Below are 27,645 nucleotides of genomic sequence, written 5' to 3'. Positions count from 1 at the left end.
TCAGCCGAAGACGCTCTTGGCCGGCTCTTCTTTTGGTTTCTCAAAGACTGTTTCGCCACCGGTCCGATCCCGGCTGAAGATGGAAGGAGCTACAGAGCCCATTTGTTCTTGGGAAAGAAAACCAGGAAAGGCAATCAGTGAAGTAGCACACCAAATTCAGGGAGTAAAACCAGTGCTGCTAAAACATGTTTGATAAGTATTTCATCAGCCCATCAGCTTCCCAAACCTTAAAAGACAGCACTTCCATTCCAAGCACGGGGCGGCAGACAGCACCTGAAGGTGGCCACTACCATTGACTGGCCCTGAATCCCTGCAGGTGCTTTAGAAACTTGGAATCTGCCAAGGTCCAGGCTATCATGCTGAGAAAGGGTTAAAATTAATCATTTTTCTTTGGACTCTCCCACTAGTGGTGGAAAAGCAACACAAAACCAGAGCACCAGGAGTGTTCAGCACAAGCACCCAGTCTTTTCTCTCTCACCTTCTGTCCTTTATCTCCCCCCACTTGCTTTTCGTCTCAAACTCATCCAATTCATCCACCTGAGAGGTCAGAGGTCCCATCATCTATGACCAAGCCTCCAGTCTTCAACTTGGACAGCCACTGATGTTGACTGTGGGCCCAGAGCTTGGTTTGAACCCTGGTTCAGATGGCAAAGTCAGGGCTCTCCCTCCCACTTTGTCCAGACAGGGAGGACAAAGACTCCAAGCAGAGCCCTGCTGGCACCTCTTGGTGCCATCAAGACGGTGGATGCAAAGTCCCTGCACAGCCAGCGAGCACACTGCTGGCTGCTGTTTCAGAGGCACACCCTTTCACATGCAAAGAGCAATTAAGTCAGTGCTATACTTTGGAAAACTGCTTTATTGTTTCCATCATGGAGACTTACCACACTGCTTCATCACTTGGTAGGTTTTGGATTTAATTTCCTGGTTTTTGGAAAGGTTTCCTCTGGCTCCTTTGAGGTCTTCTTCCTTCACTGGAGGACGCTTCTTTTTCACAGGGGCTGGCTAAGAAACAGATGTAGTGCCCATGCATCAGCATTTCATGTTTAGAAGCACAGGGAACAAAGCGGCCTTAACATATAGAGGATGCCGATACAGTATTCCTCCTATTTCAGTTCTGAGACTGTGCACTCAGCTGCTCCAGATCTTTGCACAACCATGATTTCACTGCCCTTCCCAAAATCTGTTGCCACTATTACTGTTCTGTTCTGAAATTGTCTTCTGATTGTACAGCCTTTGAAAGAGACAGTGGATTGCTTTATTTTTTAATTTACTTTTAAATGTTTTCTGTCCAGGCCTGCCTGGCCCTTTCTGCAAGTACAAACTGGTAATTCAAGAATCTGTCCAATGTCTGGGAAGGGCAAAACAAACAACTTCATTACTAAGTTGTGCTTGTGCCTCAGTCTACTTGCTACTTTTTTAGGAAACTGGTCAGAGAGTTTCTGAAATCTGGCTTGATTTAGTTGGAATAAACTTAACACTTGACCCATAGTTATTGACCTTAAATTTAGGGAACAAATGTATCAGAGCAGTCAACATGGTTGCCTACGAGCACGAACCGAACACACCCAAAACACTGGCCTCAGAAACCAAAGAAGGAGAAGGAAATCCAATACAGAAACAGATGCATCATCAGGTGGTGCACTGCAACATCCGAGTACTAATCTGTTTACAGTTTATCTTGCGAGAAGAAAAATCAGGATAACATGGGATCATATCAGACTACCCCTGCCTTTAAATCGACACTTGCAAGTCAGACACATCGATGAGCAGCAGTCGGCACCATTAACATTCTCTCTTCAGTTTACTAGTTCAAGGACAGATTGCCAAGGTCCCACCAGACAAACCTCATGGCAGGGTGCAGGGGCACAGGAGATATTATTAAAAAGAATAAAAGACCCACAGACTCCAACTTTAACAGATTCACATACTGAACCATCAATGGGAAACTCCTCTGACCATCGCTACATACGTAGGGCTTCTGATATTTGGGTTCTGGCAGCAGTGGAGCCCACTTGTACTTTTCTAGGCACCGCCTGTAGAGCTAAAACAGTTGTGGAGGGAAACAAATCCCTCAATGCCTGCGAAGGGCTGGAGCAGCGAGTCCCAGGGAGCTTGCAGAGACAGCGTGCGCATGCCGGGCTCTCGGCAGGAGCAGGCTGGCTGCGCTGGAGCCTTCGGCATGTTTCCTGCTGGCTGTAAATTCCTGGGAACGCTCAGAATGGCTTGCTGTCAATCCCATTTGCATGTGTTGTGGGAAACAAAACATTCACAAGATCTCTGGGGAAAACACTCCATAAGTAGCCAAAGCAAGGAAGGGGGAAGGGTGGTAGCAAACCCTTCAAAATTCACAAGGGCTTTTAGTCAGTTAGGTGGTTAACCAAAGATCCCTACAGCCAGGATTTCATTGTCCCTCTGTAACGAGGACTGGCATATGACAGTCCCCCATGCCCATGGCATGGTCCACAGGTAGCCAACACAGGCCTGTGTTGGCTTCAGCAACCCCTTGTTTTGTTAACAGGAATATGAAAACTGCTAAGGTCTTTCACCCATTATTGGCAAGAGATAACTGCAAGGCTTCTTTCCACTGGGACAAGGGACTTCTTGGGGATGGGGTAAGGAAAGGAGGCACTTGAGATGCACCAAGACACAGCCAGGCTGAGCAGAAGTCTTAAATTTCACACAGTTATTTTGAAGCAAAACGTCTCATGCTTTCATTACAGGTGGATTTTCCAGCAGGAGAGTTGCTGTGGATTAGTTGGCCTCCAGCTAAAAAGCAAAAACGCCGCACAGAAAGGTTACTGTGAGCCACAGAAGTGAGCCCCGGACCTGCCAGCACCAGTAGCTGCCAGTGTCGCAGCTGCACGACTGCCAATTGCTCCCAGCACAAGTGCGTTTGTGAGCAGGGTTTGCCAGGAGCCATTCCCAGCTGGCACAGCAGTGCAGCCTGTGCTTAATCTCCTCCTGTCACAAGTCAAAAAGTGTTGGTTTACAAGACATATAACTGTTTAAGTGTCTTTTTCTCTGGACTAAAGAAAATAAGCTGAACTGAATTACTCCATGTGGTCAAAGGATTGGGCTCTTCTACCCTCCCCGTGTCCTGACTCTCCACCCCATCTACCACATAAAACTCTCATGCTGGGGAGAATTCTGCCAGGCACGCGTAGCTTGTGTTGAGAACACAGCACTTATGTGAAAACCTCAGAATTTCTAAGCTAACTTTAAGATCACTTTGAAACACTGATTTTTGGGGAACACAGTAAAGACAACCCATTAGTTACAAAATGAACATAGAAGTGTGCGATACAAAATTTCAGTCTCAAAAATTGTATCCTAATGGTTATAGTTTTCAGTCACGCACTCTCTTTTCCTGCACGTTAACACATTACGCTTTACATAGCAGCAGACTTTAGTATAGCCACGTCCTTTCAAAACTGCTGCCAAAATTTCATTCTCTGAGAAAGTGCATTGGAAAAGCAGAAATTGCTTCTTCTGTGAAACATCCCAGAGCAGAGCAGTGGAAATGTTTCTTCCCTTCCTACAGAAATAAAAGCATTCATGGCAAACCAGAACATTTAAAAACTAAATTAATTAGCCATGTAGAGGGCAGCTGCTTTCCTTTGTCATTAAATAATCCCTCCTAACAACTCACTTGTTAAAATAGATAAACAGAGCATTTAGATACTTCAACATGATCAAACAAGTCACACCGAGCAGAAAAGCCAAATTCGCTGGTTAACGAGTGAGTTGATAATCAGCTATTCCAAGCAAACCATCTAAAACAGTAACACATTTGTTGGGCACCCTGCTCTAACAAGAGCCACCCTCAAACAGATCTCCCCATACCTGTGACATAACTGCGGTGCTCGTTCGAGCGTAAGCCCTCCCGAGGTCGTTTCCCGGCTTTGATTAAATCCAGCCTGCGCGCTCTGCGAACGCCTGTTATTTTTCCTCGACTTATATAGAGCATCTAACATGAAGTCATTAGCTGGGTCATTTTCCCAAACCAGAACCCAGGATGATTCAGGTTGACGGAGGCTGTTGTTGTTGAAAGGTTTATTCTTAGCGATGACTAGGGTTTGCAGTATTTACTGCGCCCGGGCACGGACGGAGTTGGGGACTGAGGAGAGCAGACAGCTGGGGCAGTGGGACCGCGGGGAAGCCCGATCCACCACAAAAACCAACTTCCCCGGGAGTCCACTGGGGCTCTATTTATAACTTTAAAAGGCAAAACTTTGCTACAGACACAAAATTGACTCTGAATTCTCTTGAGGGGAAAAAAAAAGTTTTTCTTTCCCAGCATAACAAAATGTGCTTTCTCTAAATATTATATAAGCCTAATGTCCAAAGCATAACATTGTGCCCTGAAATCACCTTTGCAAAGGGATCTTTAACAGAAGAGTATTTTGTGTGTTTTGGAGAGTTAATGAAATAGGATATGCTTTTACCCTTACAGTTCTATTGCTGAGCTTGCTCTGATGCCAGCTCTTACACAGCTGAGAGTGTAAAATCACTTTCTACTTACAGCAGTACTAGTAAGTTTAATCATTTCACCTGTCATTTGTATAGGAATAGCTCACTCAGACATGAATAAATTCAGTGTTCCCCACCGTACGTGCTGACAGTAGTAAAACCTTATCCAGAACTTTGAAGATTAGTTCTCTAACCCATTTTTTAATTAAATAGGAAAAAACCCCAAAACTCTAAGCATTAATTTTATTACCAGGACAGGGTTGGGTAGGGGGTTGTTTCCCTTTTCTTTTTATAGTTTTACATTAATTCTTTGCATCATGCGCAAAAAAAAAAAAAAAAAAAAAAATCAGCTTCCGTAACTGCACTCAACATCCACAAAGGACCAAGACTCCCGCGAGGTGTGTTAATATGGGGAGGCAGATGTGGCAGACCTCCAAAGATCTTTTACTAGAAACATTGACCGTTGTGATAGAAACCTGCCCTGGCCTTTTCTCGAGCTCTGCCTGTGCTTTGATTAGGCTACATAGCAGCACAGGATGTAAAATAAAATCGGTATTTTTCATTATGCAAACATGACATCAATACCACAGCGCCAGCACCATACAATCAGGACTGTGGGATTTGTCGGCTGTGAACTATCCCCCAGGCCTGCGGGTGCCCATTTTGCCTTTAAGTTGAACTCTTTCCAGGCACGAGAAGATGCTTTATGTGACTACTGGACGAAGTTATGTGTAGGTTAAGAAGCAGTTTGGATGTTACATACTAAGCCATTCCTTAGGTTGAATTTCTATTTTAAACCCACAGCTTAGTAAACTAGAGGAAATGTTTCTTTTAGTAGGCTAAAAAAAGCAGCAGGAAAACACATTGACTTTACGGAAAGCCACAGATCTTTCTATTGTACAGAGTAACACCCCTCCTTCTCTATTACGATGTTTCTATACAGTCCTGTAAGCATCACTATTCTGACACCATGTATTACAACAGGAAAATAACATTCTGCATGTTTAAAGCAAATATTTAGAATTCAAAACACTAAGCTATTTTTCCCTTCAGCTTTCAAAATTGCTTCACTTAATTGATACTACATATTCCTCACTTAAAAGCAACAAGAGTTATGCTTTCATGGCAATTAAAAACAAAATCATTAAACAAAATGAAACACCTTCAGCTTGCCTGCTGCTCAGAGGTAGGAGATGAGGTGCTTCAGAGGGAGACAGCATATCCTGAAGTTTCCAAGACATCCCCCCTAGTTCTGTTCTCTTTGGTTATACATTTCCTAAACCAACACTGAACATCAAGTACAATCATTTCCTCTTACGATCACGGGCTAACTTTTCCATACAAAAAACCAAGCCAAATCTACAGTTACTTACATTTCAGAGTAGAAATCCTGTTCGTCTGGTTGAGGTCCTGAGATCTGTTAAATGGGACATGAATGACAATGAAACAAGATAGGCTCATTTATTTAATAGTGGCTATTAAAAAAGCAAGTTAACCTTCTTTCATCTTCCACTGCAACACAAAGTGTGGAAAAATCCTTTGCGGAGGAACAGCTGCAGCTAAAATATGGCTATGACCATGGAGAATTTAGTCAATGTACTGGCCACTGTGATCTCTAGGAGACATAGATCTTACGTAAGATTTGACTTCTCCAGGAAACTGCTAACATCCATCAGTAGACTGACAGGCTCGATCAGTTGAAGACTATTCTCAGAATTCCCTTTAAGGATGCAGTGGGTATGGGGCTGCTTGTGGGTGGGAAGTAATGAAAGTAATGGGCAAACATTAGAGAGGAGTTGCAGAGGTACCAGTGGATCAATGCTGTGCAGGTCCAGCCCAGTAGAACACACTAAACTGCTCCCACCAGGATAGGAAACGGGGATAGCAACAGCAGCTCACTAAGAACAGGATTTCTATTCTATTCTGGCATAAAGGTATCAACCTCTCACCATTTGCAGCCTTAAAAAAACCCTGATAACCTGCACATGGTCATGTTACAGCTTTACAGTGAGCCAGCTCTTGTCCTACATGGTCCTTCTCATTCCTCCAGCACTCTGGAAAATTGATGGTAGATAGCTTACCATGACTCCAGGGAACCTGGAGAGGAAGACATCATCCTTCTGCCCAACAAAACAGAAAAACCTCAAACTAGGTTACACTCATTTTGTTGGGTATAATAAGGGAAGTCCAAGTGCTTGCTGCTGACACTTTGGTACTTAAAGCACCTGCTTCCATGGAGCCTAAGAGACAACTCTGCACTACATAGATAGCATGTAGGAGCGATATCTTCATCAGACAGAAAAGAATCTGCACTGCTTCCCCCTTCCTCTTTTGCACAGTTTTGGGAAGTTGCAGAGACTAAAGTAAGCAAGGAAGACATTGGTCATCTCCAGCATGTTGCCCTCGGGAGTCGGGACAGAGAGACCATTTGGTCTTAGAATTAGACATCCCCATGCGGCCCTTTTCTGTCTCCGAGGAGGTACTACACGAGTTCTGTAACACAAGGCACTGCACGAGCGCAGTTCTCAACAGGATCCTCAGACATCTTCCCTCAGCTTGTGTTTCTACTACCTGCTGCAAACAAGTCAGAAGGGAGACAGAAGATAAAATAGTTTAACAAGTTATTGAATTAGGCCATGCCTCTGCCAAGGGGTAGGACATTGGAGGTAAATTCAGAAATGTCTAAATTTACACATTTTTCTCGTCAACCAAAAGATCTGGCTTTGCTTGAAAAGCCAAAAGCAAGCGGTGACAATCAGCTGTGTGGTTAAAGCATTTTAACAACATCCTACACTCCAGAAGGCCTCAGGTCAATGTTCTGCAATCTCAGGAGTTCTCAGGTTGCACATCAAAGGCTTTGTTTTCAATACAAAGATATAGATGGTTATTCTCCATATGTGCACATGCAGAGGAGAAAAACCCCTCCTCAGGGAAGAGATCCGAGAAGAGCCTGCAAGGATTCTTACAGTCGTAAACAAAATTTGCTACTTAAGAATAGTGGTCCCTCCAACTGCAATTGGACTTGCTACTACGGTAAATGAATACATTGAAATTAATACCAAGAGGAGAGTGCAAAACATTAGATCCGCAGTTCTCAAGTTAAACTCCAGTAGCAAAATCTGCTTCCCACAAGGGCACATTAGAAACATTGAAACATGCACACTTTTAAACAGAACAAGTATAAAACAAGTGTACAAATCTGTAATAAGTCAAACTTTATTGTAAACCATTATACAATGTAATTACATCAGATACCCTTAAAAGTTTAAGGTAACACCACTGATTAAACAATATGGTCCAAACAGAGGGCAGCGGAATACAGCTGTTTGTTTTGCTCACATAGGCTATACTCTGAATTTACTTACAAACAATCCCAACATTCAGTTTGAGATGGATACCCACGCAAGACAAAATCACCTACAAAAGAGTCCCTTTTTTAAAGATACTGTAGTTTTACTTTGTAAAACCATAGTAGTCATTTTCAGTAATTGAACTGGAAACTTTACCTAGAAAAGTTTGCATGCCTATGCTGTAGATCTACTCTGATTTGATGTGGCTGAGCTTACTTGCTTTCATTACTGGTTTCTCCTGTAAAAAGCACAGCAAAGTTGCAAACATGGGTTAGTCAAGCACAGTGGCAGAAATTCCTTGTGATGCTCAGCTCTCAGCAGACCGAGAGAGCCCAGGCCTCCCTCCCCAGGCACAGCTGGAATTGGAGCAGACACCTGCCGGAGGGGATCACTTTGCATTGCTCTGATTTGCAACTCAATTTCTGAGTTTTCCCTGAAGAAAAGCTATAGTACATTTTAATCAGCAACATTAACATACAGCACTTACCTACTTAAAGTAAGACAAAGGGACCAGAACATATTAAAGCCAGAACTTGAAAACCACGTATTAGACAACACCAGTGTTTTAAGTTTATGCAGATGTGTCATGGGTCAGATACTAGAAACAGTACATATAGGTTGACCATTTGTGGTAAAGTCAATCTCTACCAATACTTCTGTGTCTCTCCTCTTAAGTTACAATCCCTTTCTCTTACTTTGGCATATACTACATAGCTTATTTTCACTAAACAGAATCACATTTTTTTAATCACAGCCTGAATTAAACCTTTGCTATGAGTTGTCCTGAAGTACATTTACCAGGCATAAATTTAGAGCGCCTACTTGAGGATAATGCAAAGGTCATGTTGCAATATTATTAGCGGATCAATTTTTCATGAAAAATGTATTTCAGACTGCATGGCAAATACATTTCAATGAATATTAAGACATAGTGAAGCACTAGGCACATACTTCCTTCTCACACATACAAGCTCTTCAGACAAGAGCCCTTGCCCTATTTGTACCTACTGCAACAATTTCAATTTTTATCTTACAAAGATGAAAACTGCCAATTCTACTTTTTCCATCTCTTTCATATGATAACAAAGAAAGAATAGAAAAGAAAACATTTTTTGTTATTTGGCTAAGGTTGTGAATAAAACTTTTATCTTAGTAGAGAAAGTTAGAGCTGCTTTTTCCCTCTAAAGATATGCTCCTCCTGTTACTACTGTAGTATTTAAAATAGTTCTGTCTCTTTGGCTCATAGTGCTTTACTACATCATCTTGCTAGGCATATAAAATCTCAAACCAAGTGACATTTAAGCACTTAAGACATGAAAAATGAGGCATTCATATACTTTTGCTGTAACCATCTTCAAGAAACTGCTCCATAGTGCTTTACACTCTTTTGTACTTGGTCAAAAAGTTTGAGGTCTGCTCAAAACAAATATTTTTACATGATTAAGGCCATAATTTTATACTGACATTTCACAGACTAAACATAAGACTAGAAATAGAAATCATTTTGATGATTTAAGCAACTGGAGAAGAGGAGGGAAAAGGAAGATAAAATGAAAGCTCGTACAGTTAAATTTGTGTGCGCTGTTCAGTTATCTCTGATGGTTGATGAGGACAGTGATGGCTGTGCAGTGGTATGTAGCACATGCTGAATAGCTTTATTTCACTATGTGAAATAGAACAAATCCTATGCTAAAAAAAAAAGCTGACATTTGTGACAAGAGCCGGTTCTAGCTCTTAAATCCCTTTGGAAAAGTAAACTGTATGAGACTATTCTGTTGATGAAAATTAATTCCTTGAAGTACCGTGCTTTTGGAGATATGCACCCGCCCAGTGGTAAATAGTCAAGAGAGGATGGAAGTCACACAATCAATGAAAAAATCCAAAACACGGAAAACAGAGGCAACACTGATTAGGGACATTCCCCCTCCACTCCCCTCCATTTCAGAATAACTCAGTTAAGCTTCCGCTGTCATTAGTTTCTAGATTTAGTCTAAAAGAAACACTAGTACTTAAACTTATTGCAGTTATTACATTTCAGTGCACAGTAACAAAGGTCAGTGGCTCAACTAAACTTGCACACATTACGTTTGGTAAAATGTCCCTTCTAGGCAGCTGGACATGCTGAGGTGTACCTGAAGTCTCAGAACATTGTGTTCACCTCGGCAGCCAAGCAGTGAAAAGGAATGCTGGAATAGCGAAAAATAAGTAAGGGAGCGCACAGTTCAGTATTTACTAAGGCCCAAGAACCCCATTTAAGTGGCCTGGATAATAAATCACATTAAGACCTAGTAAATCTATAAAAAATGTAAAAAATCTTAAAAAGTTCTGAGCAGTTTTCCGATGAAACTGTTTGGTTTAAGGCTTGGAACATTTCTGATGTTCAGATACTACAACAGATTTGCAATTAAGGTCTGTCGTCACCTCTTTGACACATCGCCTTGTCCTGCACAAGGTTTAACTAAGCAAGGAAAGCTGTTGGAAACAGTAATTTAGAAAACATGCAAAGCAAAAGGATGTCACTGAAAACATGTCTGCTAGGTTTCAGATCAGCACGTGTTGTCAATTATCAGAAGACAGAGACTGAAAATCACAAAAATTCTATAGTAACAACTGTATTATACCTCTCGGGGTTGGTTTTGTTTTGTTTTTTTCTTTTTAACTACTAAAGGATAATCAGTCTTTATGGAAATTAAACAGGAGAAATATATATATATTTTTTTTAAAAGCACATTAAATAGAAGATTGCTTTTCTAACAAAAAACAAGGGACAGAATTATTTGCAATATTGTAGCACAACTGCTTCAATTGGATCACGGTCCTGTACTGCAGGCCCTTTATAAGGAAAAGTATAAGAAATGTTCTATGTCTTTTGGGTCATTTGAGAGGTATGCACAAAAAACTTGCAGAAACAGAAATAATTAGTCATCCACAGATACTCATTTCACAAATAACCTATCACAACAGATTTTTGTTATACACTAAAGTGCACATTTGTCAAATATGCAAACACCACCTCCTATTAAAAAAGGTATTTTCAAATTATGTGGTCAAAAGCACACTTAGGACTGCATTTTTAGTGATATTTGGTGATTTCATCAGTGACAGAGAGCTTTTCCCTTTGCAATTCCTTTGTCTTAAACCAGGACACAAGGATAAATAAGGTTTTCACTAGAAATCTTTTGACATGTTCTGCACAAAAAGGGGAACTGCACCCTTTTCTCTGACAAAGAGAATCTTTAAATACAACTGTATGAAAATATAACTTAAATATAAAATAGTCAAATAGATTCGAGGAGACTTGAAAAAAAAAAATCTTTGTTCCACCTATTAGTTCCATAGGTACCTGGTAGCAAGTAAACATTTGTACTTAAAAAAATAACATTAAGTTACAGCTTGTAACCATAAACTATTCTGCTCTAGGAATTATGCTGCAAAAGCCAGTTTTAGTAATAAAACACACTCCTTTAACTCAGTTGATTCTGATGCCTTTTTGAGAGCATCTTAAACTGTATCATCAGTAACCATAAGTGAAAGATTGCTGTATCTGTTTTCTGTGATCTTCTCCGAAATGTCAGATACAAATGCCCTTAGCGACTAGTCCTTATCAGTGCTGTTTCTCACACATGATGAAAAGACATTCTTGCATAATTGGTCAGTGTGTCTGTAGTGCAACTGAACTGGAAGTCTTCCAACTGTGTGCATTCTGTTGGTAGACCTTGCTTTTGAGTCAGTTTGTATGAAAAGGGAGATGCAATTGCAACATTAAAACCCACTGACTGAAGTTTTTGCCATGAAACCTGCAAATACACAGGTCAAGGAATGTGTCATACAGGCAGACCAAAACGATGCTTCTTCTTCTTAATGGGCTTTAAGTTGGTCAGTCTACGCAGGTCCTCTTCAGCGTCTGATTCCTCCATCTCATCATCTGCCGAAATAAGGATCTAGAAACAAATTACAGCTTCTGAGTAATACGGATCAAAGTCACACTCTTGTCTCCGTTCTACTTTTAAACTTTTACTTTTATGCTTGCAAAGCACCTTATTATTAGCTTAAGAGCGAGCTTACAGAACACAATTTGGATTTACTGCCAGTACTATCAATGTCACACATCCTATCTGGAACTTCCAGCAAATTTCAAAGAAGGATGCATGTGTACTGATCTCTACTAAAATCACTGACTCTAAACCCAAAGAAGCGATTCCAACACCTCCAGAACAGTGGGGGCGGCTTGCTGTTAGAATGAGAGAGAATATATAAGCTCTTTATCCACACTGGTAATATGGCAGTCATTTTGTTAAAGAAAACCGCATATAAGTAGTACTGTCTGTAACACAGAAAAACTACATTAACCAACTAAAGCTAAAACAACTTACCTTCAAAGATACCACCCCTCTTTCAGCTGAACTGAAAACTGCCCACTTAATAAAATTATTCTAAAGGCAAGAATGTAAATAATTCTCCAAAATCAGGCCAGTTGCCTCCACCAGCTTCCTCTCACTTTAAGCCACTAACCTCTCTTTGAATCAGAATTGTCTATTAGGTTTTTTTTTAATTCCATGTGGGTCTTTTTAGATGCATTTGTAACACAGTTCACCTGTGATATTTAAATATATTATTATGTCTTCCTGCCCATCTGGAAGGAAATTAACTACCGTGAGTGGTGCAACAATGACATTTTTCTTAACTGATTTTCAACTGCAAATGCTTGGAACTACTGTTAGAGGTACATGCAAAGGAAGTCAAAACTAAGTTAACAGTGTTACAATGAAATCAATGGCATGAGGGATGAACTGGATTGATAACTGCATTCATTGCAATAATTAACTTTACATACTTCTGACTCTGACTCTTCATGTGATGCTGCTCTCCTGTATCGGACTTTACTTCCATTTCTTGAATCTTGTCCTGCTTCCTTTTCTTCAAGTTTAGCTTTTGTCTTCCCTTTCTTCATAAGAAAATTATCGACTACCCAGAACATTAATGCCTGTTAAAGAGACAGTTTCAGGGACAGTTCAGTTTTCCTTAGAGTAGCGTATGTTCATTCGGTCAGTATTTGGACAGAATTAGGACAACTTGACAATAATTCTGAATTGACCAAACAGGTAAAATGCTGTTTTTAGGCATAGGCATACACTCACATGGCTTATTACACATTGCATGAATGCTCTAGAACATAGATACTTTATTCCTTTGTAGAAGAGAAGAAAATAAGAAAAGTAGCTGCTGTTCAGAGTGATCACATATTAACTCTTCATGTAGATATGTGAACGGTTTAGGTAGACATCTTAGTGCAATAGACTTTTGGTTCTCAAAGGATAAAATTCAGGCTTGAACAAATGAATGAAAGAAAAAACCAAAAATCACCAGCAGTTATTAAATGCAAGGACACCCACCGTCTCTGGCTCTAGTCCTTAAATCCCAGACTGCTGGAAGAGTATACTTTGGGAAGGATGACTGCACACTTGCCCTTTTCCTCTGCTCCATCATAGGCCAGCCACTATTAGCTATGGTCAGACACAGGATACTTCACAGTACAGCTATGCATAGACCAACTGTTCCCTAAAGCAAATTTCACGGTAGTTTTATAATCTTTATGTCAGTATTTCAGTATTACACTCAATCTACTGAGGTCATCAGGCCAAAGAGGTCTTATGAGGCATTTCTGCATCCATCCTGAGCCTGGTTACTTAGCTCAATATGGATTTCAGCTTTGTAAAATCTACATATCAAGACATTTTATCCATTCTTTAACACCCTTCCTTGTTAAAAATTAAGTACCAAGGTACACCGTGGTTTAAGAACTAATGTTAATTGATTATTACATGGAAGAAAGATATCCAAGTGAACATCTCACAGAAGTTTGCAAGTTGTACTAACATTAACAAAGAAGGGAACTATCAGCATGACGATAGCCAGCTCCAACTGAGGGTTCTCTATAGGATTCAATAAAGCTACCTGTGAAAAGAAAAGGATTAAGTTCAGATCATGGCAGCATGGGCACATAACTGGATTAGTAATTGCAATTGTTTATGTACTAGCTAACACTACAGAAATAATTCATATGAACCAAAAAAAGGACAGCTTCGTAGAAAAGCGCAGTACAGTACTTAGGACAGCTTATAAATTACTACAGGTAAGTTTCTTGCCACCCCTGCTTACTTATCTCTGTCATTTTTGTTTACAGAAGTCTGAAGAGCTGTGTTAGAATCATCCCAAACATTTTAGAGCTCCATGCTCCCCAGGAACATGTTTAAAGTTCTATCTTCAGAAAACTTAAGCAGACTAGCGTTTCACAAAATACACAAGAGGAAGACGACAGAGTTCACAAACTAATCCAGAACATAAAATAGGGACTAACTGGTTTTAATGGGCTGTATCACCATGCACCATCACTTAGAATATTATGTTGCACAGATTCTATCAAATATTTATCCACTCATCAGCAATGGCTTCACTAATCCATTGCAAATTACTAAAATTCTACTGTTTAGACCTATCAACAACATCAGGCAAAGAAAATTCTTTAAAATACTACAAGCAGCAATTCCAAATAGCTTTAAGTAAGGGTTAAAGAATTAAGAAAAGGAAGAACCACTTAGTAGCTTCAAGAGCACTCAGACAAGGAGATAGAATAAAATTTTAATATATTGTAATACATAAAGAACCTCCAAAATACAACAGGACAGTCCTGTCAATGGATGCCAGAAAGCCTAATTAGCAGTATCCTAATCAAGCTAAAAGAATATACTACTACCACAGAGTTAAATGGCATCAACTGTAGAAAGGATGCTTGAGCCAAACCAGTAAACACTATGGGAAGTCTGTTGCTTTACAGCTTCCACCTGAAATTTGTTTGTCTGTAAAATGCTAGAAAAATACAAACCTCTTTCCACTGAGGTATAAGCAGCACTATAATGATGATGGTTTTCTCAAATGTCATAATCATTATGTACAGAGCACATTGGCCTACCCAAGCACTGCACTGCAATGGATCACCTGCAAGAAAGAAGAAAGGTTCAATATATGCATAGGGTTGCTTTTACTTCACAGTAAACATTTCAGAAAAGTCGTATTAGAAGAGGCAGGGCAGCTCTATCCTCTTAAAGTGCCTTCTGCAATTTCCTTAGTGCTGCTCCTTCCCTCAGCCTCACCCAAACTTTCAAGTATCATCATTTAGAACCTGAATATAACAGGACTTCATCTGATTCAGCAGTACCTGGTATACGCTCACTGTTCTACATCACCTGAAGAAAGCAAGACAGATATAGTTGCATTGCACTTGATTCTCATCAAATTGTTATTTTTGACCCTCTATCATGAAGTACTAAGTTTCTTAAAAGGGAAAACTTAAAGGAAACACAGCTGGGGAAAAGTCTATTTTCCTTCAGTCTAAGTAGAAACATGATGATTTCTGCCATTCTCCCTAGGCTACCTTAAACATATTTTCCCTCTCTACAAAGTTAGTTGCCATAACTAATCAATCATAATTGAAGCAAGAGGTGCAAAAGCTGCTATGTAAAATTTAACTGAACAAAAAGTTAGTATCACATTTTAATGAAGGGGTTTGAAATTTTGCGGCACCCCGTTGTGGTAGAGTGAAAACTTGAGTGCATTAAGTTATCTGCCAGGACAGACTGAAGACCGCAATATTTGAACACTAAAACATACGTAAACTATTACATTCTATGGCAGCAGGGAGCGAAAATAAAAAGGAAAAAAAGAGGACTGATATGCCTAACAAGTTTTGCAGGTAAACTTAAAGCAGCACTTCACTGGAAACCAAAAAGAAGCTTTGGAGGGGAGTGTTAGCTCTTTAGTCTTCACAATAGCCTCTGCAGCATCTTCAAAGGCAGCTTAAAACTTTTAGCCTGGGGATGAATAATGGGCAATGGAAATTCAGATGCCTTTATGTATTTGTAATGCATAATGGATAGTTGCTACTTCCTTTTCTGGAACATTTCTGAAAGACTTTCAGTATTAGTACTTGGTAATAGTCTTGAGACTTACTGTTTGCTGCTTAAATGCTATGAAGAGAAACTGATAAATCAGACTGGAGTCCAAAACAAAGAAAACTTCCTAAACAAGTTTTACAGTAAGAGCTAGGGAACAACATTCAATAGTCCAAGAGGAAAATGGTTAAAATGTTCAAGTTTTACAATCATATACTGCAGTTTATGGCTTCTGTTGTAAAAAAAAAGTTAGAAAATTTGAAAGGGGAAACATCAGTAATGCAAAGTTGAGCAACTGTGCTTCTTCTGAAGATACAAGGCCTGAATTAGATTTGAGAATTAAATTTCAGCAATTAATTTCTATACTCCACATTTTTATTAGCATTCCCCAGTTATCTTCATTAACCACCAAATATATAACCCCCCCCAGCTTTAGATACAGATTTACCATTGAAACTTCACCAGTTTATTCTAAGCTCTTTTCCAATCTGTATTTAATTCCTAAAAGCAAAGATAGCTATAGCAATTTTGCCTCTATTCCAATTTTGTCACATGAGATTTTGTACATCCAAAAATTGTGAAACTCTGCATTAAGAGTGTTGTGCACTATGACCAATGAAAATTTTGTTCCATGATGTTTTTGTGGAGAGGGGGGCTGATTTTTGGTGGGTCTTTTTTTTTTTTTCTTTGCACATGACTGAAATTAGAAGTTGTATATATTAAATTCTACTTGGGGATTTTTGTGTGCCCTCCTGTGTCTACAAAATTGTCTCTCAGCTCTAATTACAAGTGGGGAGAACAGGGATGCTGTCTACTTTTGAATTTACCAAGTCTTCTGACAGCCTCCCAATAGAATCCTTGGAGAAAAGTTGGGAAGATATAGACTGGATGGGTAGATATACAATTCTGACATAAAGGAAAAAGTTTTCACAATGAAAGTAGTTAAGCACTAGAGTAGATTGTTCAAACAGGTTCTTAAATCTCAAACTATGGATAAATTAGAAACTGGACTGCACCATGCCCTGAACAACCCACTTTAGCTTTGAAATTAACCCTGCTTTGAGCAAGAGGTTGGATTATGAGACCTCTAGAGATCCTCTCCAACCAATTTTTTGCTATGATTTTATCATCTATGCAATTCAAGGGAAAAAGTAGAAGTTAACAACATCACCAGATCTAGGAGGTGTTCCCAAGATTATGTGGGACATTTGTACGTTCAAAGATTCAGTACACAAACTCAAATTAGAACTTGAAAGCCATAGTGTTGAAACCATAAAGGTCTAATTTAATTTCTAAAGTTTCCAACAGTCTCTCTTGAATTCTGATTTTATACCTGTCATGTATAAATTACATGTCTAGAATAAACTAGCAAATCAATAGAAATCTTGTTACTGCAAGAAAAGTGCATCAAGATTGAAACTGAAAAAAACCCGAATCCTGAGCAGTGACAACTGTAGCAGCATTTTTTGGAAATGCTGGGCAATGAAAAACTAGTCTATATTAGTGTTTACTACTTCCATCAGCCACTTTGTAGAAGAACATTTATATACCACTCTTGAACAAAACACCTGTGATTCCTCTATCCTGTAACTTCTCTCTGCTCTTCAAATCCTGAGAAATTTTCTCAAGAAAGCGCTAGCTCACAGAACTACTGCAAAACAAATTTAAAAAAGCTTTAAAGTAAGTGCTATCTACCCTATATGGCTATAAGTTGCTCTGCAAGTTACAAACAAAGAGCTAGAGGGAAAAGATGCATCAAATACAATTTCTAAGCTTTGACATCTGAGAAGCAAAGAAGCCACAGCACAATTTAGTTGCCAGAGTTCATTGTCACCAAGGGGGATTTAGTCACCTGTTTTTTTACTCTCAGCAGCTGAAGTGGCCTAAGACAAGAAGGGAAGGAGAATGCAGGGAACATTCTTTTCAGTACAGATCACGACTGCTCTTCTCCTCTTTACATACTCAAATATATTAACTGATTCTGCACTTCTATTAAAATCGAGCTGCTTATGTAATGAATCTGAAAATACAAAACTAGGAAAATTAAGACATCTAAAACTTAAAAATTCTGCCATAAAAAAGCCCTTGAGGAAGTATCATGCTACTTTGTTCATAAATCAGTGGGCAGTGCTGTTTTGCTGTACAAACAGCAACCATTTATGAATGCCGATATTTTTTTATCCATTCTTTCCTTGAGGCATTTATGCTTAAAAACTATCCTCCATATAAAGAAGAGGCTTTTAAAACCAGCAGGACACTGCTATTTTTGTGACAGCTTCAAGTAATGAATCACTAGGGATCAAGTAATAGAGCTAAGAAGGGAAATGAGCTCACAGTGAGAATTAACTTGAGACAAATGATTATTTAGGCTCTAGAAACACAAACAACATCACTCAATCACAGGAAGAGACTTGTTTTTTGGGGGAGGGGGTCTCTTGTTTGTTTTCTCACACTTGCAACAAACTGAAATCACGCTGATCTCCAAGCCGAGGACTTGACTTACTACTTCAGATAAAAAGCCCCAAGTCTCTGATACCTTTCAATAAGCAGACACCTCACCACCCATGTATGCTAATCATCCATAATTAACTTCAACATACTAAGTCTAAACACACTTGCCACCCCATAGGACTGCATTTTAGTCCGCTCTTCTGCCCTACTTAATTATTTTAAAGAACCTTATGAAAAATAAGACAAGAGGTTTTTTGGGGCCAAAGTGAAAAATTATAAATAAGACGGTGATATGAGGGTTTTCTATTCACAAACAACAGTAGTACTTAACAGAAGAGGGCAGCAAACAATCCAATACAACCTCTCCTTTTTAGATGGGTTTCTTACATAGGGTCTAACCTTACTGCAGAGTCATTACTAACAACTTTCCATCTGCTATCTAGTTCTCTTTATACCAGAAGCCTCTCCCACATGATTAATGGAAATACAGATTTACAATATGCTTTTTATTAGTCCTTACAATAGCTTGATTAAAAAAACCCAACACACTAAGGTCAGGACAGCACATTAATGAAGATACAGAAAAGAAAGCCACTAATGAAATGGTCTGATATTGGAAAGAACAACTAAGTAAAGAGGACTTATATAATTTCATACATTGCTTACACAACACACACAGAGAACAAATACTTGATAAACAAGTTTAGGTATTGCAGATCTAACTCAAAATGACAATGAAGGATCAGTCACAGACCACCTCGGCAGCAGAACACAAGAAGTTAATTTGTTGATTCCAAGAGCTTAGTTACTGCAGTCACAGATGTCTCATAGCTACCCAAAATAAAAAACAGGTTAATTTTGGAAGTCAATGAGAGATAGAGACAAATTTCAGGACAGTGAATATACTCCCCACACCTTCCCATCCACAGACCACTATTGTTAAAAGGACATTAAAATGGGAGAGGAGAACAGATTACACAAGAAAAAACAGAATGTTATTAGGAAGAAATAAAATTTAGTATTTGACATGATTACAAGTACCTACCTGTAAGTTTTTTGCTCTGCATGGAAAACCCATTTTATATGGGCTGAAAGCTGTTCAAGCATCTTTAAATGGCTTCAAGCCAAATCAACAGTCAGAAAAAGGGACTTTGGGCAATAGGTCTCAAAGCTCGGTCACAGAAGGTGTAGCTCAGCAGTATCTCAGCTCTTTCCTTGCCCTTTTCCCTTCCCTGGGCATTGGTGCTTATCTAATCCCTTAGGGACCCAAGTCTGGGGACTGATCTGGAAGAACTATTTACTTTTCTACATATGGTAAATTTTCTGATGGTTTAGCTCTCTGAATCAGTTCCCTGAAGAGTCAGATGTGTACCAGTCCCAGGAAGAGTGGAAATATTGGACCATGGCATGTGGGAAAAAAACAGATAAACAGTGTTGTGGTGATTTAAACTGCTTAAATGGTCATAAACTGTACCCTAAAAGACACACATTAAATCTAACTAAAAATGCTTTAATGGTATAGGCAGTTATTTCTCCTAAGACAGATGCTTGTCATCATCTCTCTTTTAAACCTCTGACATTAAAACAGATAGCGATTAATGCTATTTAATTTAATTGTAAACTTCTCAAGCTTTTAAAGTACTTCAACTTGGCAAGGCCTTTATGTATTTATCCTTAATTATGTCGGCCACTTAGGTTTATTAAAAACAAAGAAACCTACAAACAAACAAAAAAACCCTATGAAACTGCTATGAAAGCTTTTGTTTTGTTAGGCAAACATTATTTTAACTCTTCCCCCCACCCCCGCCAACCATTGGGTTTTTTGTTTTCGTTTGTTTTTTTTTTCCTCTCTCTCTCTCTGATGAAGAGCTATAGCTCTCTCACAGGGCAACCTCTCCCACCATTCCTATCTCAAGGAGCTTCAAAGGTAACTTTTAGCACTTATACAGAACTTCCATTCCCAACCAGACAGACCAAGCAATCTGAAAATAACAGCTTGAAGAGAATTAAATATTGAGTATGTATGATACTCAACTGCATCTGCAAATCCACAGTTTCTGCAGATCAGTGGAATTCCATGGCTAACGTAATGGAAGATAAAACACACAACTTCAAGGGAAAGTGATTTCACTAGCCTATCCCTTAGCCTGTATGAAAGACATATGTGTTTTTCATCAGTGGTACAAGCCCTATGTGCAGGAGTTCGAGCGATCATTACTTGAGGACAAGCACAGGCCACCTCGTCATTCTCTTCACCGAAGGTATGTGGTTGTTTAAAAGAGGGCTGGCAGAACTCTTAGCCTGTATCTTCAGATAAGGGCACGTGGTTCAGTGAAAGCTTTAATAGGAAGTGACCTTCCAGCTATCATTTATTTAAAAGTGTTTCAGAGTAAATTTATCATGCTGTTGATCTTTTTCCACAAGAGTAGCCAATATCATAATTTGTTGAATCACTCCTAAAAGAATAAATATTCAAGTAGTTGTTCCAAAATCACTAAATGCTTACAGACTTGTTGAGCTTTCTAACACAGAAGGTGCATGCCAAGATACAGAACTTAAAAGAACCCTTGTGACAAGTGAAATATTAAAACGACCACTATAATCATTGTATAATGATTTTAAGATGAGTTAACCACTAGCCGAAATTTTCTGAGAGTCTATCCTGAAAATCATTTCAGTGCAAGAACAGAAACATTTACCATATTCACCAAAGCGAAGGGACTCCCACTGCTGCCATTCCACAATGCTGCTGACTGCACGTATACCAATATAGATTAACAGCATTCCTAATGTGGCATCTAACAAGAAGTTGATAAGGTACCTGAAAGGAAAAAATGTAAAAGAACACAAGGAGCAAGGGTCCATTTTCTACAAATTCAGTGTATTTTACAGCATGATTTGAGAAAAGATCTGTATGTATGTTGAGAAGCCAGAGTATTGAGAATAATCATTTACCCACTTCCATAATTACATGGTTAGCTTAAAATTTAAATAGTTTTAGAAGAGTCTCAATATTTTGTTTCTATCCTTAAAGTTAAGCTCCAGCTTCTATTTTCGTGAACTCTGGTGTAAGCATGTCCATACTCTATATAAACTCAAAATTCATTTTACTCCTTTAAATTAAAACCAGATTTCCTTTTTACCATTGCTCAGTTCATTCTGCATGGAGAACATGTATTTGAATAAAACCAAAGGAACAGGAATAAGAGGAGAAGTTATCTTAAAGACACCTCAAGGAATTTGAAAGTAAAAAAAGCCCATGCAAAACCCTTTCATTCTGAGGGGGAAGGACACTACAAATAGACAGTTTTTCTTGCTTAACAGAACCCCTTCCTAGACTCAACAAGGGGCAATAAGCATGTAGAATACGATGCCTAAAGAGTACAGTCAGTATCTAGGCCAAATTTCAACTTACTTAGTGTTAGAAAGAAAAGTGATTTACTTTCTTGCACTTCAGTTATTGTCCAATAAACACCTGAAACAATCATGAACAAGCCTTCCCAGAAAAAAAACACCCCACAAAACAAAACCAAAAACACCACCAGACCACAAACCAAACTACCCCTCAATGGACACACAAATGCTGCTCTACTAATTTTATTGTTTCAAGAAGAGCTTCTGGGATCTTACCTATGCTTCAAGAAACTAGAGATTACTATGGGTTTCAAATTAATTCTTGGGTTCATTAAATGGTGCAGCTGAAATTCAGAGCATTTTGTAAGTCAGTTTGGTTTATTTATTATCACTGATTTTAGCTAAACAGAACAGCAGCTGAGAAAGAGCCAGCTGTAAGACACACAGTAAATCCCTGTTACTGAGATTCTTATTTGGTACTTCCAAATACTTAAGGTAAACGCTAGAGTCTATAGGAACTTATCTGCAGGGATAAAAATAGCAAGTCAGAGACCTGTGGGCTTCTGCTGGTTGTGGAGGCAAATCCACGTGGACAAAATAGTATCAGGGAAGTGGAAAGTAAAGACAGCATATGTGCATTCAAAACAGTAAAGGAGGAGCTGTTCTGACTCTCAAAGTCCCATTCAAGAGCAGCTCAAACATAAAAATGAAGCAGACGTGCCTTGCTTCAGCCAAGACTTACCTATAAACTTCCTAAAAAATAGTTAATTTCTAATAGTTGTGTGTCAAATCAGAGTTTTGATGAACTTTGTAGTAGAGAAACATTGAATCAAGGCTTAGTGTTTGGCAGCGGAAACTCAGCAATTACAAGTCTACACAAGTCATTTTAAGGCCACAAGGGGCTGCTGTAGGTCTACAGCAGGAAGGCAGCCATCAGGAGCAGGGAGAAGAGATGTGCCAACACCTATTTCACGTCAAATTACGTCTCACAGTGCCGGCCAAGTATGCCTGATATTCCCAAGCACATCACGCTCACTACATGTAGGCAACATGCTCATTCTGTGCTGCACTGCATTAAGCCTGCCCACGTGTAAGTGTAACCAGCACAAACAACAAAACAAGTTGCTATTACTATCACATAAATGCATCTGCCCGAGAGTTCAGCGAGTAAAAGGCTGGGGTTCATACAAACTTCCCGGTGTACCGCATACAGCCAAGTGGGTACCCTGCACTACAGAAGAAAAGTGCTATCTGCTTTTTCTATTTAAAATTCTTCAGACAACAACCCATCTGTCGAGGTGGTTTGATATCAAAGCTGATAAAACGCCTGTTATCACACACCTGCCTGAATTACAGCACTACATTCCCAAACTAACAAATGGCAACTTCCAATTGTAGTTCTTTCCAAGCTTTGAACCACAATCTCTTCTAAAACTACATTTTCTGGTTGTGTTCTGAAAATAACACACAAACTACAAAACAGGAAAGAATGGGAAACCACCCATGTTTGAATTTGCTGAGTAAAATTATTATTATATAAAGTCGCAGACATAAATGTTACTTTTACTCTCTAATTTTGACCCACTTGCAAACTTAAGATATATTTCTCCCAAGAAAGGACAAATGGCTTTAGTTAAAACTACGTGCTGGTTTTTCTGCTAACTAGGAGGACCTGCACCCTTGTCCGAGAAATTATACAGCTCCACATTGTAATTTTTGTTCTCCTGAGAACAGTGCAATAACAGCTCTCTACCTCACCCTTTTACTTGTTTTGTGTCACATTACTCTTACAGGAAAAGTGCTATTTGAAAATAAAGTTATGTAGAGTATATTAAAGCATGAGGAAGAGAATGCACATATTAGGAAACCTTTTATTTTGAAAGCTCAGTACACAGCACAAAGTTCTTTTTAATTTTGAAATACTTTAATAAACTATTGAGCTCTAGCTCAAATGGAATGAAAGCAATTTGCACCTGCTAGTTTTTAAATCTATCACAAAATTCTTAAATCAGTAAGCAAGGAAAATCTTACAGTAATAGCTGATATTATTGAAACTGTCATAATTATAACTTAAACTTTACAGTTAGTGTGTTAAAATAAATACATTTTCCCTACTAAAATGCTTTGTGGTGGGAAGAGAAAAACAGTGTTTTACTTGCACATTTATAGCATGTAGGAACACAAAAGAAACTGAGGAGGAATAAGGGAAATAAAACAGGCTTGTGAAGCAACACAAGCATATTCCTTGAGCTGTGTAGGTCCTTTGTTTAGCAAAGGACAACAGTGAGCAGATGCCAATCCAGTAGGAACTGGATTGGTTTTAAAGGGCAAATTACTGGACTTTTAAAAGTAGTATCACAGCTTCTATTACCAGAAATGTGTAAGCTTCTCTAAGCACGAGCCGTACAAGAACAAACCCAAACAATTACCATTTGTTTCAGGGGCTCCTGTAAAGAGCCTGATGGGGTCTTAGTCATAAATTCTTCAGGTTTAATATACTACAGTGAAATGCTTATCTACTTAGTCACACTGCTCCACGCGTGACATTGCAAATTTAGTTTTTGTACTAACTGCCTGGGTACCGAGCAAGATTTCCTGCTTTTAGCAAAATGAAAATAATACTGCAGTAGCTAATGTAAGTTTTAGAAGAAAATACAAGCATCAATAATTTTTGCTAAATATCGCTGAAAGCAACCAGACTTTATATTAAAGCCTTGCTGCAGCGAACAGTGCAGTTGGAGGTCAGTGCACACAACTTTCTATTGACTTCCTTTGGTCCGTAGCACTCCTTCAGTTAACAGCCTCATATTACAATGTGCAGCCTAAGTCCTCACCGTTAACTGGAGAGGGAGAGTAGAAAGGGTTTACCCTAGGTCTAAAATATCTATACACGGCCCAGAAAAAGCTTTCCCAGGTCCTGCCAGCCACAAACTAAATGAGCAGAACTCTGACCCTTGATTAACTAAACTTAAACCACAGGTTTTTCAAAGTGATTGATTTTTACCATGAAAATTGGTTTCTCAGCTCTATCTTGCATTATTGCCCTTGTACACCATCAAACTCAACTGCAGAACTTCCATAAAGACCAATTATTCTGAAATAAAACACTCACAGTGAACAAGGATCCTCTTCAGTAAGGTCTGATAAATAGACATTTGCGAAGTGGATGAACAACATCCCTATGGCTTGCTTGGAAGTATCTAAAAACCTGTATAGAGTAAAAACAGTTTTTAAGACACACATAACTTTACAACACAGACATGGAATTTTAATTAAAATAAATTTGCAATCCCAGTTATTTATTTTTATTTCAAATGGGAACACCAGAATAGTGAAGTGTCGTGGAATTTAGCTTATTTAGCAATGTTACATTTTAAATTCTGCCCCCTTTTTTTCTCGTATACTGTTAACAATAAACCAAATCATACTAACTTGAAACCTTACCACTGTAAATTTAAAGTCTAGGGATATCCTCTTGGTATCATGCATTATCCAAGAGCTAATCCTCACTAAACCTAGCTAAGTCTTTAATAACCTCCTGTAAACAATGAATATCCCAGCCTTGCTAGATATGTCAGTCCTTTTATGTTTATGCATTTTTTGCAAGTTAATGGCACAGACAAAAATAAAATGCTCATCATGTGCTTGTTGAACAATTTAATAGCTGGCTAATGAGTCTTTCATCTATAGTATTTTGCTAAAAAGACAACATATTTTTCACCTGAAAGCATGAAGGGGTCTTACTGAATTTTATCTGTAGTACAACAGCTTGGACCACACTGCTAAAGAATTACAACCTTGAAAGCATTATCTCCACAGCAGATGACAGAGTTAGAGAGAAAACAGTTTACTATTTACAAGGAAAATACAAAAAACCCCACTTAGGTACTGATTCAATATTGACTCCCAGCCGTTCCCATTCTTCTATCATCGTCCTTTGCACAAAAACAAAACTTCCAGTGGATGCTTTATTAAATGTTAAATATAGGAATCATGTCAAAACATTTCTGTAAGCAAGAGTGTGTTCTTTATACAGACCAACACCCATCCTGTGTGTTGTTTCCATGCCTAAAAAGATCCAAACACCCCAACAGATCCAAACAACATATTATGGCTGAACTCGTCTCCCCTCCCTGACAACTTTGTCTTAAACTTTATTCTCTTGCATTCATTGCAAGACATAGAAAGCACAGTGTTGGAGATGAGGCAGGAAGCCAGTGAGTTACTTATCTAATCAGTACGCCATACTATAAATAACAATACTCAAGTCCCAGAACAAGATTCTTTGCTTAAAAATTAAGGGCTATCACCACACTGCTTGGAATTTCAGGCTGAGGTAGACTGTACTAGACAAAGATTTTGAATTTATTTTTTCAAAAAAATGAAGGTCAGAATTGGTTTTGAAAAGCAGCATTGTACGAGATGAATTTAAACCACTGAAGTCTTCAACAACTGGAATGACAGCTTAACATTTACACCAGTCTCAAAACTAGTACAGGTTATGTTGGCATTGCTACAATCCAGTAACATTTTAAGAGTAATGAAGATAAATATACTTTTTATATCTTGCATTCTTCTATGGCTTATGGATTTACATCTTTTACCACATGGTTTTCTATCTTATATGTAGTAGGATAGCTACAAAACATGGAATTTTGTTCAAGCCCAGCCAAGAGCTTTTTTTAAGCTTATGTAAGTCTGTAGATGTTCAGATGCATCGTAGGGCAACTGTAAGTTTCCATCTTCTGGAGAAAGCATAACGTGAAGCTTTATGTCTAAATGCACATCTTTGTAGAGATTCCTGGAAGTGTTTAGTAAGAAAGAACTAGCAAGGAAACACACAGAAGATAACTTTTCTTTGACTCGTGTATTTTAGTAACTTTTTTTGTTCCTCACTGTCAGTCACCAGTTTCCTGGCATCACTTTTTTTAATCATCATATGCAAACAATCATTCCTTTAATTTCTAAAACACACAAGAAAAAAATTAAGAATAAAGCATGCAGAAACATACCATATCCTCCAGGGACGTCTTTCATGCTTTGGTTCTCTGAAGCGTTTTACTAAGAAAAAAAAAAAAAAATTGAAGACAATCGGCAACTCCCAAAGCAACAAAAACACAGAAAAGTGAAAGCAAATCATCTAGCAGAAACATTACGTTCTTTGATAAATTAGATCTTACACAACTGCATTTCACTTTATCAATCTCTAAGGACACATTTTTAAAGAAACTGGCTCCCTTCCGTCACCTTTAAGTTCCTACAGATCCATCGTCTGACTGCCAGTATACCTTACATGAAAAATAATCTATTACTAACACCATTTCATTGGCTTTAGCTTTTATGACTGCCCATCCAGAAAATTTAATTTCCAATAGGAAAGCAGGTATTAGAAAAAGACGTTTCTTTTGCTCACTGGAGACCAAAAATCAAATTGGAAAATATTCTCACAATATAGGAGCAATCTACAATATCAGAAATAAATCAAGTGAATTAGTAACAGGACAAATATATTTTCTAACAAAGTATATTTATTTTATGGATGACAAGTAAGACTTTTGTGAGCAAACTGAATTGCAAAAGGAAAGCAGGGCAGTTTTTTTTCAGTCAGATAATCCCTTCACAAAAAGGCTGACGCTTGTTAACATATTAAAACCTCAAAAAATACAGTATTAAAATTAATGCGAACTATACAAAGGCAAAAAAAAAGATACATTTGACTATTTCAATCTTGATACAGTTTATAATACAAATTGTTTGGGCGTCTGATAGAAAGCTCCGCTGCATACCTGCAGAGGGGGAGCCCAAATCACACCCTTCCCAGCTACTCCAAGGTCCATCCCAGGAGCCATCAGCCCATCCCAGGTCCATCCCCACAAGCCCAGAGGAGCAGAAGCCCAAAGGCAGATGGGAGAACACAAATTACAGACTTGGAGGAAGGGATGGTTGTCCCAGGAGATCCTCAGCCCCGCTGGCCAGGGGCGACACCCATCCTGGGGAGCCAGCTCCGGCGCACCGTTGGGAGGGTGCAATGCACCAGGGTACAGGACAGGTATGGTGTGCACGGGAAGAGC

At 38.8% G+C, this 27,645-nt stretch overlaps 1 protein-coding gene across 1 annotated transcript; it reads right to left on the bottom strand.

Moving 5' to 3' along the window:
- LOC104619911 (transmembrane protein 110-like) lies at positions 1 to 26,635 on the bottom strand (the record flags this gene model as incomplete). The annotated part of the gene is made up of 10 exons (XM_010285961.1): positions 1 to 107; positions 882 to 998; positions 3,086 to 3,101; positions 11,651 to 11,761; positions 12,655 to 12,804; positions 13,698 to 13,775; positions 14,704 to 14,816; positions 20,920 to 21,041; positions 24,687 to 24,782; positions 26,587 to 26,635. Coding segments are annotated over 10 exons (959 nt in total), but the record flags the coding sequence as incomplete, so codon positions are not given.
- Positions 26,636 to 27,645: the final 1,010 nt, after the last annotated feature.

The sequence above is a fragment of the Phaethon lepturus genome, unplaced genomic scaffold (genome assembly GCF_000687285.1).
Source record: "Phaethon lepturus isolate BGI_N335 unplaced genomic scaffold, ASM68728v1 scaffold18304, whole genome shotgun sequence".
Classification (NCBI taxonomy): Eukaryota; Metazoa; Chordata; class Aves; order Phaethontiformes; family Phaethontidae; genus Phaethon; species Phaethon lepturus.
This window is presented reverse-complemented; position numbering and strand designations above follow the sequence as displayed.